Source organism: Nymphalis io, chromosome 18 (genome assembly GCF_905147045.1).
Source record: "Nymphalis io chromosome 18, ilAglIoxx1.1, whole genome shotgun sequence".
NCBI classification, from domain to species: Eukaryota; Metazoa; Arthropoda; class Insecta; order Lepidoptera; family Nymphalidae; genus Nymphalis; species Nymphalis io.
The window spans coordinates 10,058,917-10,079,675 of NC_065905.1; the positions used below are offsets into that span (position 1 = coordinate 10,058,917).

The following is a 20,759-nucleotide window of genomic DNA, read 5'->3' on the forward strand; positions in this document are numbered from 1 at the left end:
ATAACATTTCTTAAAAATCAAAGTTAAAAATCTTTATTCAATAGAAGAATTACACATACTTTTTTAAAAAAAAATATAATAATAATGATATGCTTAGATTTAATATACTTTTTTATATATTCCCTGTAACGTTCTTTTTTTCATTCTACCATCTGAAGACTAAAAGAGCAGCGTGCAGATTTATAAGAAATTGATGAAGCTGTTGTTTGACACAGGCTATGCATCCAAGTATCAATGTCGCAACCTCTCCAAGGTCTGAAGATCACAGGCAAGTTGCCTTTAGCGTGAATTTGTTCCTTCAGTTAGATTTAACTGCTCACTCCGTCTGAGCGTGCATTGCGCGTCGCGTGTAAACATCGCGTGGTTTGAAGTGAATTTTAAATTACGAAGTAAGTATAAATATTTTATCCGATTATTATTAAAATAGTTCAAAAAGTAATGGGTGTTCAATATTATTTTGAATTTATTTCATTAAAACTACCTGTAATTTTTAAAACATATTTTCGAATTTACCAAACCATCGTTTGATTATTAACAGCAACAACAACAATATTCCAATGAATTATGTACAGGGAAGCCTAAAACTGTTAAGTGGGGATGATGATAAGAGGTCAGGATCGAACCTGCAACTATAACATCATTATGCAAACTATATAGGCATAACCATTTAGGCATTGAGGCTTAAAATAATATAACATAGTTTATAGTAACAACCAAAAAAAATATATTTAGTTGCATCTATCATTAAGTTTCATAATTAGTGCAATAAGATTGTTATAATTTATTATTGAATTACTTTATTGCACGATAATTATCGCTGTATAGTCTTGACATTCTTGATAATGAATGATTTATTTATTCTATTTTTTTTTTTTTTGAAAAGTGGTATTCATAGATGTCGCACGGTATATTTTTATTGATTATCACAAGAGACCTTCGACGTCATGATGACGACTGTACGATGACTATATTTTTATAGTATAGGTAGGCGGACGAGCATATATGCTACCTGATGGTAAGTGATCACCAACGCCCATGGACATTTTTATTGATTATCACAAGAGACCTTCGACGTCATGATGACGACTGTACGATGACTATATTTTTATAGTATAGGTAGGCGGACGAGCATATATGCTACCTGATGGTAAGTGATCACCAACGCCCATGGACATTTTTATTGATTATCACAAGAGACCTTCGACGTCATGATGACGACTGTACGATGACTATATTTTTATAGTATAGGTAGGCGGACGAGCATATATGCTACCTGATGGTAAGTGATCACCAACGCCCATGGACATTGTAAAAAATGTCAACCATCGCCAATGCTCCACCAACCTTGGAAAGTAAGATGTTATGTCCCCTGTGCCTGTAATTACACTGGTTCACTCACTCTTCAAACCGGACCACAACAGTACCAAGTAGTTCTGTTTTGCGGTAGAATATCTGATGAGTGGGTGGTACCTACCCAGACGAGCTTGCACAAAGCCCTACCACCAGTAAATTCATAATATCTAAATCGAAAACTTATATGGTTCTTTGTTCAACAGTGTTATTCTTTAAGAAATCACTTCATAACTCACCCGTGAATTGTTGAATCGGTTAGACTTATGGTGATACACTATTTTGATACGTGTATTCTTGAAATATTATAATTATTATAATACATCGCATATTACTTTTTACGATCGTTTCTTGCATTTGAAGTTTGTACTTACAGCCGTACAATTCTTCTTAGATTACAGATAGTAATACTGAAAGTACAAAGATAAAATTAATAATAATAATCATTTATTTGCATGAAATATAGTTTTACAGATGTTATAATTTCTTTATAAGTCTCTAATACATTTCGCCCACGATAGGCACGAAAATATATTTGTTACCAAGTAATTAATAAAAATAAAGTTTTTGTAAACGCCGATATTTCTAACTTGATATATAGTATATTAAAAAATATACTTATATCATATTATGTATTATTTCAATACGTAAAAATTTTAATGACGTCTTTTGTCTCATTGAGCATTGTTTTTGCGTACGGTCGCGACATCAGGACCAATAAGGTTAAGCTTATTTAAATTCAAGTTATGTTCTTAATTGTATAGAGACAATCATTATTTTATTCATTTGTTCCATCGCATAAAGCATATGCCACGTAATGTTAAATTTATAAGTATATATGGAGATATATTGTACCGATTTTGGTAAAACTAGCGCTGCGATGAAAAAACATCGTAATGAAATTCAATCCTAATAAAAATACATCCGACTTTTTCTTTTCTATTATTTGTGTGTTTTATTTTATACTGGAAGAAATCTATAATTGATAAGATGAAACTTCATTTACGTTTGAAATTTTGTATCTGTTTTGTCTTTCATCTCTTTCAGTATTACAAGCTTTCACATTAATTACCATCAGTTAAATTTATTTAGATGTGCAATTTTTAAAAAAAAAACACCAGTAAATTTTTACTTTTGCCAAATAATTTATATCATATTTCAATTAACATATCGTGCACAAAATTATCGTTTGCACAATTGACTGTTCTACGACTTTTACATCTTTAGATAAAAAATTAAGTTTCCCAAAAATAGACAATTCACGGTTGAGCGACTAAATAGATTATGAACAACATTTGTTATGTAATGTGACTGGATCGTAATCGTCTTTGGTGTAGTTGCTAGCTTACGAGACACAGCGTGGTCCTTATTTCCGCAGTTCCGACTCATAAAATAGACCTCTATTTTCACTCACACAACTCCAAGTTTTAAAGTGTATATTTTTAAATTATCCATACCTCAATTAACAGGTAAATCCGATGGATATCTCTCCGGATTGCCATTTACAAGAAGCATTAGCTTAATTCATTGAAATTGATAGTAATATTTGGAAGGGCGGACCGCTGTTGCTCTTATTCTTATATTGCGCAACAAAATTAAATTGCACAAAAAGTAGGCCCAACTATTGCAATCTCTTCTAGTAAAAGGTTATTGTAGGCGTGAAAATGAAAGTAAGAAAGAAATATTAATAATATTATATATATATATATATATCTATGTCGTCAATAATGTATATATATAGTATATATATGTTTAGAATGTAACCTCTTTTTATGTTGATTTTTATTTTTATTTAAATTTAGTTTCGAGAATGTGACGGATAAAAAACAAAAAAAAAAGAGTGTGTCAAAAAAAAAAAAGAATTAAGATGAAACGTATTAAAAATTGAGAAAATAAAATAACGAGTTTGATTTGCAATAAATGTGATATAAGTTTTAATTTTTAATCACATCGCAACAATATATAACTTAGACAATGTAACTCAGTCTATGTTTTTGTGTTTAACTTAATTCGGAAAAGATCTTACAACTTTCCGCGGAGGAATTCACAACAGACATTCGCCAGTTCTGCATGAACTGACAAAACGTTTCCTTGGACAAAAGTTTTGAAACCATAGTAGGACGAAGGTTAAGTTTGCGTAATCGTTGTTTGCACTCAGATTATGAATTGTCAATTATGGTAATGGCAAATATATCTAACCGTAATATTTTCATGGCAATTATTGTTATAAATGAACTTTTTATAAATAACATTTACATAATCCTTGTTCATGATGAGTAATTATTAGAAATTTTTACCGTCACTTTAAGGTATATACGTAACAAATATCTATATTTTATATACATATTACTTGGTGATCAGATATTCTAACACAAAACAGCAGTGTTAAGTATTTTTGTGTTCCGGTTTTAAGGGTGAGTGAGCTAGCGTAACTACAGGTACAAGGGACATTATATCTTTGTTCTTAGGGTTGGTGGCATATTGGATGGTTAATATTTCTTACAATGCCAATGCCTTTGGGTAGTAGTGACCACTTACCACCAGGTGGCCCATTTGCCCGTCCGCCTATTATATAAAAACATATTATATAAAAACAATCACTTAATACTGTACTTAAACTCTATTTAATACAAAACTGTACTAATATAACATAAAATCTATTCGAAGTTCTAAAAAAGGTTTAGCGAACCAAATAACGGAATGTCGTCTGTTACGTTGCGACAGTGTTGCGCTTGCGCCGATTGCAAAAATCTTCCGCTTAAGAAACCATTTACTAGTTAAATGTAATAAGGTACCTTTTATTACTGGTACGGAGTATTTTTTAATTAAATATAAGAAATATTTATTTATTTTAATGACACACTAATTACAGTAAAAGCAATACATTATTATACTTAAATAAAGCCAGACTATAATATTCCACAATACGTGCGCTAACAGCGTAAGTACTTATACAGTACAAGAGGTTTAGTTAGCAAATAATAATAATAATAATATAAGAAAAACATTTAAAAAAAAAACAAAATTCAGAAAGCAAAACATTAAATTATATTTTTAAGTATTTATTAAAAAAATATCACCCGTAGGTTATTAATAGTAAATATCCTATTTGATAAATGTAATCGAATTCGGAAGTCCTAAGTTCGATAAATCTCACTTACTCGTAATAGGTATTGTACATAACTGAGTTATGTTTGGGCATGCCCACATCACATCACATTCGTATGTACTTATATTTTGATTTTATTGTAAAACTAGCTGACCCGTGCCCACTTCGTATGGCGGTAAACATTTTTACTATGATTTATTTCCTGACTGCCAAAAGTCGCGTTGGCTGAACATTAACAAAATTGTCTTGCGTATTTGATTTTTTAAATTATCTCTTAAACTATGCAACCAAAAACATAATGGAAAAATGGATTTAATCTAAATATAATTTTCTTGATGATAAATCAATTTATTGCTGAATATATTGACGTGTTGTATATTAAAAAAACACGGATGGGTTCGATATCGTATTATCTATTTAACTATTCGTCCAAATTATATGCAGTAACAGGAAAAAGTCTTTAGTTTTAAACACTTGAAATGATAAGTTTACTTATATTGATAAGATTTGATAATTGTTGATAATATATGACCAATAAAAATGACGATTTAATTTTTTTTTTAATACAAAAAAAACAATTTTTGTGACTTAAATATAAAAGTAAGACATATGTTGTCGCTGACTTTTTGTAGGCATTATTAAGCTCTACAACTTTTCTCTAGAACTCAATCATATAGCTCGTTAAAGCAGCGTTCGTAGGAAACGTTTTCGTTCGACCGTTTTTTCTCCGACTTACTTTGCAAATCCGACTACCACGAAAAAGTCTTTTCATTTTTCGGGATATTATATAACTTATGCTATTCACAAATAATGTAGTCGGTAAAGGAATTTTTAAAATCGATTCAATAGATCCAGAGATTACCCCCTACAACCTCACAAACTTTACCTCTTTATGATATTAGTATGGATATTTCAAGCTACTGTCACAATATGTACAGTGGTACCACTGAGTCTGGAAGTTGGAAGTGAGTACACTCCCGTGCATCGCAGAGCACGTAAAGCCGCTGCACCTGAACTCTTTCTGGTCATGTCGGCTTGCCGTCCCATCGGATTATGTGAGTTAGGGAACTATAATATGTAAAAAGCTGTTAGCTAATCTCTGTTGAATAGGCCGCCTTGGCTGAAATCGATCCTAACATATCGTTATATATATATATATATATATATATATATATATATATATATATGTTATATTTAAAAACAAGAAGAATTTACCGCTTTATTAATTTAATGTCCCTTACTCAAAGGTTGTCTGGAAGGGAGCGATCCCTTCGTAACATATACTATTCTATTATATATTTCTATATATTTTTTATGATTAACTTTGTGATTATACTCATGTCATCAGTAAGTAATTAAAATGTTATGTTTAGCAAAAATAGGAATATCTACGTTTGTTTAAAACCTTTGTATGTATAAAGTTATTAATGTATAACATAATTAGAATTGTATCACATACAATGAGTTAAAAATTAAAAATGCTTACAGTTAATCGTCATGGCGTCTGTTGCAACATTAGTTCAGCCGACGGGGGAGATGTGGAAGAAAATTCGTGTTGAATTGAATGAAGATGTTAACACGAGAGATCAAGACCTCACAGCGATTAAGGAATGGCTCCGGAAACAGCCATATTTACCTGACGAATGGGGTGAGTGTATTATGTAAATAACATCGAATTTATACGATAGGCTTTAAGACCATCTGGGTCGCATTCATATATATGTGTTTTATAATTGTAATTTTTTTTTTGTTAAATTTTTTCTTCAATTATTTAGTTTTTTTATGTAGAATAGGTAGGCGGTCGATCATATGGGCCACCTAATGGTAAGTGGGCACCAACGCCCATAGACATTGGCATTGTAAGAAATGTTAATCATCGCTTACATCGCCAATGCGCCACCAACCTTGGGATCTAAGATGTTGTGTCCTTTGTGCCTGTAATTACACTGTCTTACTCACTCTTCAAACACAACAATGCTATGTGTTGCTGTTTTGCGGTAGAATATCTGATAAGTGGGTGGTATCTACCCAGACGAGCTTGCACAAAGCCCTATCACCAGTAAAGTACTAGCTGGTGCATGCGACTTTGTTCACGTGAAGGTCGGTTTCATTTTGATATATTAAAAAAGTGCAAGTGTTCATGTTTTGTTACTCTTTTTTTATCGCCGACACTAGTTTTAGGATATATTTATTCAATGTACATACGGTCTACTGCTTTATTATATGTATTGAAGACGAGTTTAAAATTATATTTAAATGTCGATAGCTTTTTTCATTGTCGGCCGCTTACAATTAAAGCCTAATGTTGCTCCAAATTTTGCTTAATCTACCTGTTAAAAGCACAAATCCTTTTAAGAAAAACTACGGAGATTTGGAGATGCGTATACAGACAGACAAATTAAAAAAAATACATTTTCGTTTTCTGTTACTACTTATCGCCCACACTCGTTTTTTATAAAATGTACAGACAGACGGTTTCTACTGCTTTGTTATAGAATAGAATAGAACAGAATATGCTTTATTGTACACCAAAAGAGTTACAGAACCATTTTAAACACGAACACAAAAAAAACCGAATATATGTATTACATTACATAATGTTCTGGTTTCATCTTTTTCTTATTTACTTATTAGTTGTTTTACTGCTAAATGCCATTAACTTGTGTTAATGTGTTCCGGGTTAAAAAGTAATTGAGTGCACAATGAACATAACATCTAATATACTATAGTTGAAACATTGATAGTGTTAGAAGTAAATATATAATTTATATATATATTTACTTCTACTAAATATATATATATATATATATATATATATATATATATATATATATATATGTATATATATATAACCACTTCCTCCAGCAATCTTGGTTTATTTCTACTGTAATACACTCTAATGTATTATTATGTATGTATTATTTGGTACTGTTGTGTTCCGGTTTGAAGGGTGAGTGAGCCAGTGTAATTACAGGCACAAGGGACATAACATCTTAGTTCCCAAGGTTGGTGGCGCATTGGTGATGTAAGCGATGGTTAACATTTCTTACAATGCCAATGTCTAAGGGCGTTTGGTGACCACTTACCATCTGGTGGCCCATATGCTCGTCCGCCTTCCTATTCTATAAAATGTAAGCGTTTCAATTAATATATATATATTAATATATATATAATTTCAATTAATTTATATATATATATATAAAAATTAATTGAAATTTGTAAGTTAAATTCGTTTCGTTTTATAATAAATGTTACAACCTAGATGATCTAGCATATTAGTATTTTTCACCAGACTCAAACTATATATAATATGTTTTGTGTAGTTGACCTATTGTTGATAGAGCCGTAAAATCGGAGGGAACGCCATTACGATTAGAATGAAACATAAAAAGATACAGTAAATTATCATTAAGAAACTGCAATTAAATAAAACAATTTCCCAGTGTAATAATACATACGCATACTCATAATTGTAGCTAAATTACGATGTCAATTATTATTTATGTGAAATAAAAGTATTTTTTTTTCACATATCAAAACGAGATATAAGGAGAATTACACTTGTTATTGCAATTGTTATTTTTTCTATAGACGAAGGTCGGATCATGACCTTCCTTCGGGGCTGCAGCTTCTCTTTGGAGAAATGTAAGAAGAAACTCGACATGTACTTCACTATGAGAGCTGCTTGTCCAGAATTCTTCACCAACCGGGACATCAACAGACCAGAACTTCAAGAACTAATAACCAAAGCGTATGTATACATTTGTACATAAATATAAAAAAATATATACCAATAAATAATACAGACTATTGTTTATAGAAAAACTACTGTGATTAGAGAAGTCAGAGCCGGGCTGGCTCAGTGGTAGGAACGGATGAATTATAAATATATGTATATAAGGTTACGGGCTTAAATCCGGTTAATTATCGCTGAAGTTTCATGACTGCTCTTGGGTTCAGTGAAGGAAAACATTGCGAGAAAACCTGCACGTGATCTTACCTAGTGAAATTTTGTCTCTATCTACAGATATATATATATTTATTTTTCCTTTTGATATACTAACTATAAAATAATCCGGATGTAAAAAAGTACAAAACTAAAAAACAATTGCGAAATAAAAAAATAATATGAATAATATATATATATATATATATATATATATATATATATATGTGTGTGTGTGTACATGACAACACAACAAATTCTTTTCATTAACGCGACGCAATCGTGAAATCTAAGTAATTATATCACTTGTGTAATAAAACACTTGTGCAAATAAAATTACACCGTCATGAACGTGTTATTTTAGGGCCATACCTGGTTATCAGTAAATATTTTGTATGTGGTTATAATTTATTTACATAATAATTATTTACTTTAAGTTTATAAAAAATACGAATAAGAATAATGTCAATTGCCTTTTTATAGAAATTACTAATATTCCTTAATTACCACTATTACTTATTGATGCCATTGCGATATTAACTTAACAAATCATGACCGTGTGGAATAGTGGAAAGAATGCTGGCAGCACTTTCGCTTTCATCGCAATTCCGATCCTCTGGGTGAATAAATGAACCAGCCCTCCTGTCACCAGTAAATAAAAAAAAAAAAAGAAAAATAATAAGATTGTTTATCCTCCCCCGCCGAGCATAAGACTTATGATAACTTATGTTATTTGAACAAAGTTAAGGCCATGAAATATTCAGCGTACCTGGCTTTACGTGGAATCTTTGGATGCGATTCACGTGTTTAGCAATTGGGCCGATTGAATTTTTATTTAACTTACTACGTTGCTTTCGAGAATTCCATTTAAAGGACCACGGGGGATTTTTTTATACACCCTGTCCCCACCCTCCATAAGTCATTGAGAAACAACTCAAAGTTGTACCACACTGATTCATTTGAGTGACGTGTCAGTATTCGGCCGTTAAATGGACAAAGACGTGGCAGTACGTGATCTCCTTCACCCAGACACTGGTTCAACAAAGTGCCGACATTACGATTTCATAAGAACGTGTATAAATACATGCGACCTTTTTGTCAAATAATAAACTTAAACAAGAATTCAATTTTTAAATTTATGAGCAAATATTGAGAAAATGCCATTTATCCTAACGTCTGTTGCAAAATTATGCGAAATTGTCAAGGACTAATTTTAACACTCATCGTAAAACATATTTGAAGAAAGATCTCTTGTTAACTGTATTACTGCATGAGATTTCTTTTAGAAATAAGTCGGCCTTTGTACACGTATCGCTTAAAATAGCATTAAGTTTATTTTTATTCATGACTAGTATCCGCCCTGGTCGAACAAGATAGGGGTAGGGTATGGGTAGAGCAAGAGGTAGGGGTAGGGCACGGGTAGAATAAAGGGGCTACATAAAATTACGTCGTATTACATAGAACTTTATTGGTTGGTCGGCATAATTTTTCCAGCATCTTTAATATAATCAGCCAATTTATATAATTCACAATAAATTATACTTTTAAACCTACCTCATGAATCATTTTGTCCATTGGTTAAAACTGTATGAAAATCTGTTCGCTATTTTTATAGTATATCACGTTCAGCCAGTTAGATAGACGTGGCCTGGGCTTAAACCCAGGACTTATAACTTTTTTTTCACGGAGTTGGAGGAAATCTTCAGAAAGGTACCCAGCTCCCATGAGGGGGACCGATTATGTGAGATTCTCACCCACTAAAACCACTGCGATGATCGTCCTCGGCACGGATCGGAGAGTCTGCATTATAAGTCAACTATTTATATTTATATATTATTATTTTATATAACTTCAATATATTTATTCAAATAACATAATTACAATCAGTTTCATTTGTATCATTACAGACAAGGAGCTCCTTTACCGGGATTGACTCCAGATGGGCGGCGAGTCACAATATGTCGAGGTAAATACATATAAATTTTAATTTATATATAACCCAACTATTTAGATCAAATCTAAATTCAATAATTTGGCAATCATCAGTGTTCCAGAACCTGATGTTTAGTTTAGTTATGTCATAGGAAGAGTTTTTACGCCTAAGCCTCTGCTAAGCTAGTGGCAAGTACGATATTTTTTACTTATTCAAAGGCAATGTTAACTGCAATTTGTATGGAGTTCCGATAATTGTCACTAGACAGCGCTTTTCACATCATACAAAACGCATTAGTAAAACAACTATTTACGTCTGCGATGCGTTAATTTAACACGTATGTGCTCGTAATCTATTAGAAGTGGTATTATATAATAAAAAATAAAATGTGGGATGCCCTACTAATAAAAAAGCAAAAAATATAATTAGTAATATTAAAATATTATTTGTTAATATGCCTCTTCTATACAATTTCAGGTCTTGACAAGAACATTGACCCCGAACAATTGAATAACATATTCAAAATCGCACTAATGATTGGTGACGTCAGACTTAAGGAAGAACTGGAGGGAGTGGGAGGTGACATTTACATCCTGGATGCGTCGGTGGTCACGCCAAGTCATTTAGCGAAAATATCACCGTCTTCTATCAAGAAATTCTTAATTTGCGTACAGGTTCGTTTCATTATTCGTTTATTTATTTAATTTTAACACCAAAAAGACAGACTAGTTAGTGAAAGCAAGAAAATAGAAATAGCTTACAAAAGTCTAGTTACACACATTTCAGAAATAGAAAACAAACACATAAACAAACATACAGAAAAGTTTATAGAGATTCAATAAAATGATAATAAAAAAATACAAGATATAATTTAATGTAAACGTATTTTTATAATTATAGAATTGCCTTTGCTTAATAATATTTTAATAACAATAAAAATAATTAAAAAATACTGTATGATATTTCATGTAGAATACTTCCAGGGTAGAATCAATCTAGCTCTCTAGTTCGCTGTAGCTACTGAATATTGGTTTAACAATATCATTATTTTTATAGTTTTTAAAAACGTTTCGACAAATAATAGCTTCATTGACTCATGCTAACCTAGTACCGATCATTACAATCTGTTTACCCTTTATTAACGCAGTATATCATAGATATAATTTCATAGACATTACTGTTTAATATTGCAATAAATAGCCCACTTATTAACATTTTCTGCTTATAAATAACTAATTAATGCAAGTTTATATTTTCAGGAAGCCTATCCTGTCAAGCTAAAACAAGTGCACGTTGTACATACATCGCCTGTCATCGAAGCATTAATAAATTTCATCAAGCCGTTCCTTAAGGATAAAATCAAGAACAGAGTATGTATTTATTATAAATTACTAGCTTCAACCGTGGCTTTGTCTACGTATAAGAGGCGGGGTTTAACTTTTTAAGCTACCTCTATTCCAAAAACGTTTTGCGTGATAAGTAACAAACGGGAAACCAACTTTCACATTAATAATAATTATTTTTAGTAGAATTACTTCACAAATGATATCTGTATTTTTTAAACAAAAACTTTATTTTTTAAAATACTCCGACTGTAAAAGTCATAAAAAATTAAGTCATAATAAAAACTCCTACCCGATAACCATTCTAAATTCAAAACATTGAGTACCAGGCGGTCATAATCAGAATGAAGTAGAATCACTTGTGAATAGCGAGCGTCGACTGAACGAAAACCAAAACACGAGGTACCAGGGATACATAAACAAACGATATCGCTTTACTTTTATACTTCAAACATTCAAATTACCGGGCAATACAGATTCATATAACCTTTTTAATGATGGTGACTTTCTTTCGTATTTTTGTTTTCTTTTTTTTCAATAAAACGCCTTGTACAGAACTAATATCAAATGCACTTCATTAAGACAATACATTAACATTTTAAGAGCTATCGAACAAAAGGGATCATTGACGGGCCGCAGGTCCCGATGTGTTCAAATCCCAGGTCGGGCCGATAAAAAGTTAGCTTTTTTGATAAAAAGTTGGGTTTTTCTGTTAAAAATTCTCAGTAGCAACCCGGACACCACGTTAATCCGTTGGCCCTGTGCCTGAACTATTTGCCGTGTATCGGATTTGTCTAGTTTAGATTTGAGGTAAGACAAATTTTGTAGTCTATGCATTAAAAGGAAAGTTTATATTTAGACGAACTTAAATATTCAAATGGTAAGTCCATCTTTTGTACTATAAAATTAAGTCAGTTTCAAAATAAATTATTATTATTACTAGATCGCTTAAGAAGTTTCGCCTTGTGTTTTTTCAAAAATGTCCGTTATCTTTAGTCGTTGTGTTCTGTTTTCGCCAGAAAAATATTGACGGACTAAAATTATTATTTACATTTAAAATTTAAAAATAAATTCAAACAAAAACATTATGCAATGCAAGATGTTAAAAAAAATTAACAAAGAAGAACATGTTTTTTTATTGATAAACTAAATATTTAAAAAGCAAATACCAAAAAATGCGTAGAACTTTCAATACCTATAATTTATAAAATTAAATTTTATTTGTGATATTATTTATAATGAACTTGCTCTTATCTCATATTTACTTATCTGTTATCATTGTTATTTTTTAAAAACACTTAAAATATTAATCGTAGTAGGTAAAGTCCTAAATTTTAATATAAAGCTTAAACAAAAACATTGAATACCAGGAAAACATGGATATTTAAGAGATTGTTTTTACATCGAAACACTGAACCAATTTATACTCTGCATGCAACTATCAAAACAAATGGTACCAGGCGATCATAATTTATGAAGAGCTAGCGAACGCGGTGGGTCGCATATCGGTGACTTCCTCCCGTTACCTCCTCTACCCATTCCATATCCCCTACAAACGAAATTTTTGAATGAAATACGCCTGCAGTCGTAGCAAACACAGTTGTTATGACTAGGATATCATAAATATTAGCTTGTACGAGATTACAGGCATTGCCCCAATACAAGTGCTATGCTTAAATAATATAACAAGCTAGCTATTTTTTCACGGCTTTAAAAAAGTGAGGAGGTCCTCCATTTGTTTGTCTGTATATTTTATGTATGTTCGGGTATAACTTCGCGATTGATTTTGATGTTTTATATTTGAACTGGATTCAGTTTAACTCAGCTTAGCCCCATCTCAATTTCATTGGTATAAAACATTTTAAAGCTTTTATTATATTCAAACAGTTGTTCATCTGTTTTTTTTTTTCATTTAAATAAAATATTTTATTATTGTTAAAAGTACGCTCGCGCGCCACCTATTCTTTGCTGATAGCACCTCATGCAAAGGCCATTAATTAAAAAAAAATAAGGATACAAATAAGCACCATATTGATAATGTTTTATATATATATATATAAAGGATTGACCTTGAACTGTATTTTTAACTTTTTTTATTCTATTTGATTAAGATTTTCGTCCACTCCGACATAAGTACGCTGCATGAACACGTACCCAAAGATATGCTTCCGGAAGAATATGGCGGAAATGGATGTTCCCTTGATGAAGTAAACGGTAATTTTGTTTTTTTTTTTTTAAATTAATTTTGTGTTTTAGGTCTTTGTTACGTGAATAACAGACCCACCATTAGCTGCGTTAAGTATAAGCGCCAAGCCAAGCCAGCGTAGTTGTTATTATATCTTTTGTTTTAACAAGAAAATATAGTTTATATATCATTTAGTATAATGTAATACATTAAGCTGAGTCTCTACAAAATGAACTCGACTTCTGTGACAAAAAATCTTTATTTACTTTGAATTATTTTAGTTGTTATAATTCTTGTAATTATTTTTTGGTGACTTCCTGAGGAGTTGGAAATAAAGAAATTGCATTTAGAATAAGCTTAGATATTAGCTATTTGAGGCTTCTAAGTAAAATTGCTTGATCTGCTCTTTATATGACAAACCGTGCCGAAACGTAAGCTCATTTATTACTATTCTGTGCTTGCATTTACACGTAAATTTGAGCTATGAGGATACATTTTTAACTTAGGTTGAGGCATTATTAAAAAGGCAATCGAAATCAGATTTATTTAAAACCATTAAAACTATTATAACCATTTCAATATATTATTAAATTCTACAGAAGCGTGGATGAAGAAACTACAGGATTACACGGAATGGTTCAAAGAACAGGAATCAGTCAAAGCAAATGAAGCCCTCAGACCTGGGAAACCAACCAACTACGATGAGCTATTTGGCATCGATGGTTCCTTTAGACAGCTGTCAATTGATTAATTAAAAACATTAATTTTCAAGGGGTGACTGTCAAACAATACGATGTCTTCTTTTTTCGAATATCAAATCAACGGTGAGAGAAAGAGATAATTGTTTAACTAAACGTTTTATATGTAAGGTCGTAAATATCTGTGCTTTATTCGGGTTATATATTAATTAAATTCGACTGGGAGGTTTATTTCAATTGTGTTACGCTTTAATATACTGTTAATTAAATTGTAAGCTTATAACTTCGTCTTATTTTATTCGTTTCATTTTAAAATAAAACTACTTTGGTAAAGTCAATTGCCACAAATTATTAAGACAAGACAAGACAAGGCTGTATAGTGAAACTCCTTTGCCTATTTTAAGACATGAATAAAAAATATAAATTTTCAAAAAATAACACCATAACATCTTGTACGTTTTTGTTTTTATAAACTGCGTAAAAAATAAATTAATTAACGCGTTGAGGCGTTTATTTTATTTTGTTTTTTGTTATAAAGTAAGCAAAACGTAATAAATTGTTGGCCATACAGATACAATATGTGTAAAAAAAAAACCTGTCAAATGTCCTATAGGAATTAGTATGATTTTATAATAGTTAGTATAATTAAACTATTTAGACTAGTATAATCTAACATTGTCTGAAATATAATGGATATAATAGATTATTTTAAATTTTTGGGATATATCCATACATATTTTATAACGTTAGTAAATAAGTACTCGCAGATTTACGTCAAGTCTATTTTTTTAAAGGAAACGACATCCACATATTCATAGTTGCCCGTGCCTTTTTTACATATTTGTTTTTTATTTCAACAATTTACATACGTTTACAGATATAATAACTACTATATCACTGAATACGAAAGTCTATTAGAGTCAGAGGACTGAGAGATATGCATCTATAAAACTATTATAAATGCGAAAATAACCCTGATGTCTTCTACGCAAGGCTAGAACATTAAACCGATTTAGATGAAATTTAGTATGAATCAAGCTTGAACTTATCAACCAAGCTAGCGAAGCCGCAGGTGAACATTAGTATAACATATAAATGTATCCATAATATTATAATGTAACAAGTTCTGTATGCAATCAGTACGCGTAGTCCAAATATCTTTACTTACATAGCGTTGATGTTAACTGAGATTTGTATGGAATCCCGATTATTATCTTCATTCTGTACAAATCGCAGTTAACGCCAATGCTATATAATAAGTCAAAAATATCGCAATAGGCACACAGAAGCTATCAACGTCAGAACGAAAAACGACACGACATTTATGTCTAATGTGAATCTGTCTGAATGCTTTATTACATTTTATATTTTTATTACAGCCACCTGATGATAAGTGGTCACCAACGCCCATAGACATTGGCATTGTAAGAAAAAAAAACTAAGATGTTATGTCCCTTGTGCCTGTAATTACACTGGCTCACTGACCATTCAAACCGGAACACAACAATACCAAGTACGGCTGTTTTGCGGTAGAATATCTGATGAGCGTGTGGTACCTACCCAGACGAGCTTGCACAAAGCCCTACCACCAGTATAAATGTACGGTGATCCACAAAAATAAGTTAAATGTAAGCGAATGATGGTTATAATCTGGTTTTTAAGATGCTTTCTAATATAAACACATTAATTTTGACGATGAATTAGTGCTTTTCAGACACTAAAACAAAACACACACAACGAAACATATATACATTAAATTACAAGGTAAATACGTTAAGTTCCACATAACTCCTTACCAAGTCCGTTAAAAGAAAAATAAGAGAAGATCGCGAATATCTATAATATATTTGGTCATTACGATGAAAATTGAATTGAAAATAAAACAATGTTTTATTATCACCTAACACTGTCAGCTTACAGATGTGTTAATACGTTGTTTTGTTGCATTGATAATAATTGCAGGCGCACATCGACATTATGCATCCTCATTTAGTAACATATGTAATATCTTGTGCGATATTGAGTTATTGCTTACTGGTTACCTGTAGTTTCGCCCCTGACAACGTAAGACGTGAAAATCGTGAAATCGTAACAAACAAACTCACTTTCGTATTTATAATATTCGTAAAGGTGAACTAGCACTTGCTACCGTAATATATCTCGCAGTAAGTTAAAATTATTAATTTATACGTTTTAGCGCACCAAGTTCGTTTATTCCAAAAGTTTTTTGAAAATTCCTATGTCATATAGTTAAAACTATGCGATAATATCCAATGAGTCAGAATAACAATAGAATATAAAAATATGTATATGAAGTACGATATCTAATGTTACTTATATTTAGTTTTGAAATAACAAACAAAAGCCGAGATGGCCTAGTGGTTAGAACGCGTGAATCTTAACCGATGATCGTGGGTTCAAACCCGGGCAAGCACCACTGAATTTTCATGTGCTTAATTTGTGTTTATAATTCATCTCGTGCTTGACGGTAAAGGAAAACATCGTGAGGAAACCTGCATGTGTCTAATTTCATTGAAATTGTTACATGTGTATTCTACCAACCCGCATTGGAGCAGCGTGGTGGAATAAGCTCTAAACCTTCTCCTCAAAAAGGGAGATGAGGCCTTAGCCCAGCAGTGGGACATTAACAGGCTGTTACTGTAAACATGAAGCTCACCGAGGAACACTAGCGTGAAATGACTCATATCACTGTGACATTAAAATATTTCTCTTATTATTATTATTATTGTATAAAGCATCGAATTATATATACACAAGTGTCACGCACATACAAGAGATCGGAAAATGCCGTTTCCTATGACCTAACCCATAAGGCAAGTTTCAAACCAACTCCATCTCAACATGACACATAACGTAGCGCTAAGAGATTATTTTATCCTAAACTCCTTCATAAGCACCGTCAAAACCAAGCGCCTAAACGATCTGTATGGCGGCGTAAAAAATAAAATCAAAAGGATTTTTCAACCTTATCTTGTAAATACTTTTACTTTTAATGACATAAAACACACGGCACTAAATAAGTTAAAAAATGACAAGCGAATGAATCATCATTATGATTACTTAAGAATGATCTATTTTTTAAAATGCTTAATTTCGTTAACCTAGCTAGCCCGTACCGCAATAAGGATAGAGGATATAGGTACATAAAGCCTTTATATATATCTCGTAATACATATAACTCTATCGGCTTATGCGCCACACGCCAGTTATGATTTAGGCATGATTTGTTCCAACACCTTCAACGATCATCATCATACTATACAAAAACTTAACGTTTTATATAGGTGTATATATATATAGGTGTACCTTCCTATACCATACCTATATGTAAGGAACCGCGCCCGTGTCGTAACCTATTGAGTTATATTTCTATTAGACGGTATTTTTCATATCAATCAATCTTCCTCATGAATAATTCCGTACATCGGCAATAACCGTATGAAAATCCGTTCCGTATCTTTGATTTATCGCGTTCAGACAGACGCGGGAGGGGAGCATTTTCTTTTATAATACATAGCGGTGATAATCATTTATCATATTGCGGAAGAGATAGATCTTAAATCAATTTAGAAAATATATATTTAGTCCTGATTGGCGATATCGTCTCATGACTCAACTGGGCCACCTGATGGTAAGCGGTCACCAACGCCCAGACATTGGCATTGTATGAAATGTTAACCATCGCTTACATCCTGTAATTACTCTGGCTCACTTACCCTTCAATCCGGAACACAGTTATTCTGTCGGTTTCTCTTAAATGACTAGTTGCTAGAACTCATGCAAAAAAAAAACTTATATTAACGTGATGCAATAATAAGGAAGAAATTGTTAGGAATATGTCTTATCTTTAAAAAGTACAAAATTGTCTATGATCTCATACCAATATTCTTGATAAGATTATTGACAGTCCGCCACAAGGCTACGTGTCTATGTCATCAAATTAGTGACAATTGAAACGTAAATAGTATATAGTTAAATAAACAAAGATCAAAAAAATCAATCAAATAAATTAATTAAATGGTTACATCAAATACATACTGGTGGTAGGGCTTTGTGCAAGCTCGTCTGGGTAAGTACCACCCAGATATTCTACCGCAAAACAGCAGTAATTGGTATTGTTGTGTTGGTTTAAAGGGTGAGTGAGCCAGTGTGATTACAGGCACAAGGGACATAACATCTTATTTCCCAAGGTTGACATTTACAATGGTAATGTGTATGGGCCTTGGTGACCACTTACCATCAGGTGGCCCATATGCTCGTCCGTCTACCTAAACTATAAAAGAAAAAAAAATCAATACCTCAAATAGGAATCAAACATCAGACTGGCATAAATGCCAAGATTAACATACAAACATAGTATACTCCGTTAAGACAACGTCGAGCGTGAACAAATCGCACACGAGATAATTGCGCACCACGACTATAGACTGAACAGATTACTGTACTTACAGAGACATTGTGCTGATAATTATACATATACTAGCTAGTCATACCGGCTTCGCACGGATAGATATGATGGAAAATGTATTTTGGATTGGATTTGCGTAAAATACGTTCTGAGTGAGCATCTACAGGGAAGGAGTAATTGTGAAAAATTTCAAGTCAATCGGGCTGATAGTTTAGATCTCATGATGAGTGGTATTTCACTTATATATATATTAATTTATTTCAGACATCAAGTCTCACATTATTGAGAAATTATAAACATTTATTAGTTTGTAAATAAAAAAAGAAATCCCGCAATACGTGACAGAAATAAAATTTTACATCAGCGTTAGACCTTGAAGTATATCTGCCGTTTTTATTTAATAAAATCATAAAGTGTCATCAAAACTATGACATATATGGCATATATGCCATTTTAAAATATAATCAAATTTGATATAATTTATTCTGTTGTTATTAACTAATCTGTGATCGTTTTGATAAGGCTACCGAATTTCCATCGGCATGAGGGAAATGAACTACGAATTCAATGTATTAGTTAAACCACCTATATATGTAGTTCATTTTGAGCCGGTTGGCGTGGTTGGTAGATACTTGCCTTTCATGCCGAAGGTTGTGTTTTCGATTCCCACCCAGGACAGAACAGAACATGTCTTGTGTGTCCTGAGTCTGGATATATTTATGTATCTATCTAGGTATATAAGTATGTATTTACAAAAGAAAAGTAGTATATGTAGTATATCAGTTGTCCGGTTTCCATAGCACAAGCTTTGTACAAGCTTAATTTGAGATCAGATGGCCGTGTGTGAATAATGTCCCAGGATATTATTATTATTATTTATAGCTTGTAAATATTTGGCGATTAATAAGTTATCTATATTTCTTTAGTCTACATTTAACAAACCATTGCGTTATTTAAAGTTCAATATGTTGAAACGTATTCTATAAAAATTTTCTAAACTATGTGATATAACGTAGATTGCAATAATTTGCGAGGTTTGGTTTGTGATTATAATCTTTACATTGTTATAAGCAATATAACATTAAATCTTTTGTGTTTATCTGATATTGACACATCTTTGACTTTTTTATTTCATCTTTAATTAAAAAAACAAAATAACGTTTATAAATTGACCGAAATACAGACTAAACAGAGAAATGAAACTTGCAACTAACGCACAGTTTGGTTTAGATTCTCTGTGAAGAATGCGGTTTGGTGGTATACATTTACTGGTGGTAGGGCTTTGTGCAAGCTCGCCTGAGTAGGTACCACCCATCAGATATTCTACCGCAAAACAGCAGTACTTGGTATAGTTGTGTTCTGGTTTGAAGGGTGAGTGAGCCAGTGTAATTACAGGCAGAAGGGACATAAAATGTTAAGTCCCAAGGTTGGTGGCGCATTGGCTATGTACGCGATGGTTAACATTTCTTACACTGCCAATGTCTACGGGCGTTGGTGACCACTTACCGTCAGGTGGCCCATAGGCTCGTCCGCTTCCTTAATTAAATTCTATAAAAAAACATGTGGCAGATATTCCTCGCGATGTTTTGCTTCACCACTGATGAAAAAAATGAAAATACATAGGTTAGCAATAATAATACGTTATATAATATAGCAATAATAATATGTAATAGGTAGTACATAGCTTTATTTAATATATACATTAAGATTGACGTGTTCTAACTAATGGGCTTTACAAAATTTCTAAGCAGTCTTCAATGAAATTG

General features: G+C 32.0%; 1 protein-coding gene across 1 annotated transcript; it reads left to right on the forward strand.

Moving 5' to 3' along the window:
- The first annotated feature begins 301 nt into the window (after positions 1-301).
- On the forward strand, positions 302-14,942 carry LOC126775465 (alpha-tocopherol transfer protein-like). Its single transcript, XM_050497436.1, has 8 exons — positions 302-389; positions 5,948-6,107; positions 8,051-8,210; positions 10,313-10,371; positions 10,816-11,012; positions 11,598-11,708; positions 13,793-13,895; positions 14,466-14,942. Exons 2-8 carry the CDS (start codon positions 5,957-5,959, stop codon positions 14,615-14,617), a joined length of 933 nt encoding a protein of 310 aa, XP_050353393.1. The 5' UTR covers positions 302-389; positions 5,948-5,956; the 3' UTR covers positions 14,618-14,942.
- The last annotated feature ends 5,817 nt before the right edge of the window (positions 14,943-20,759 follow it).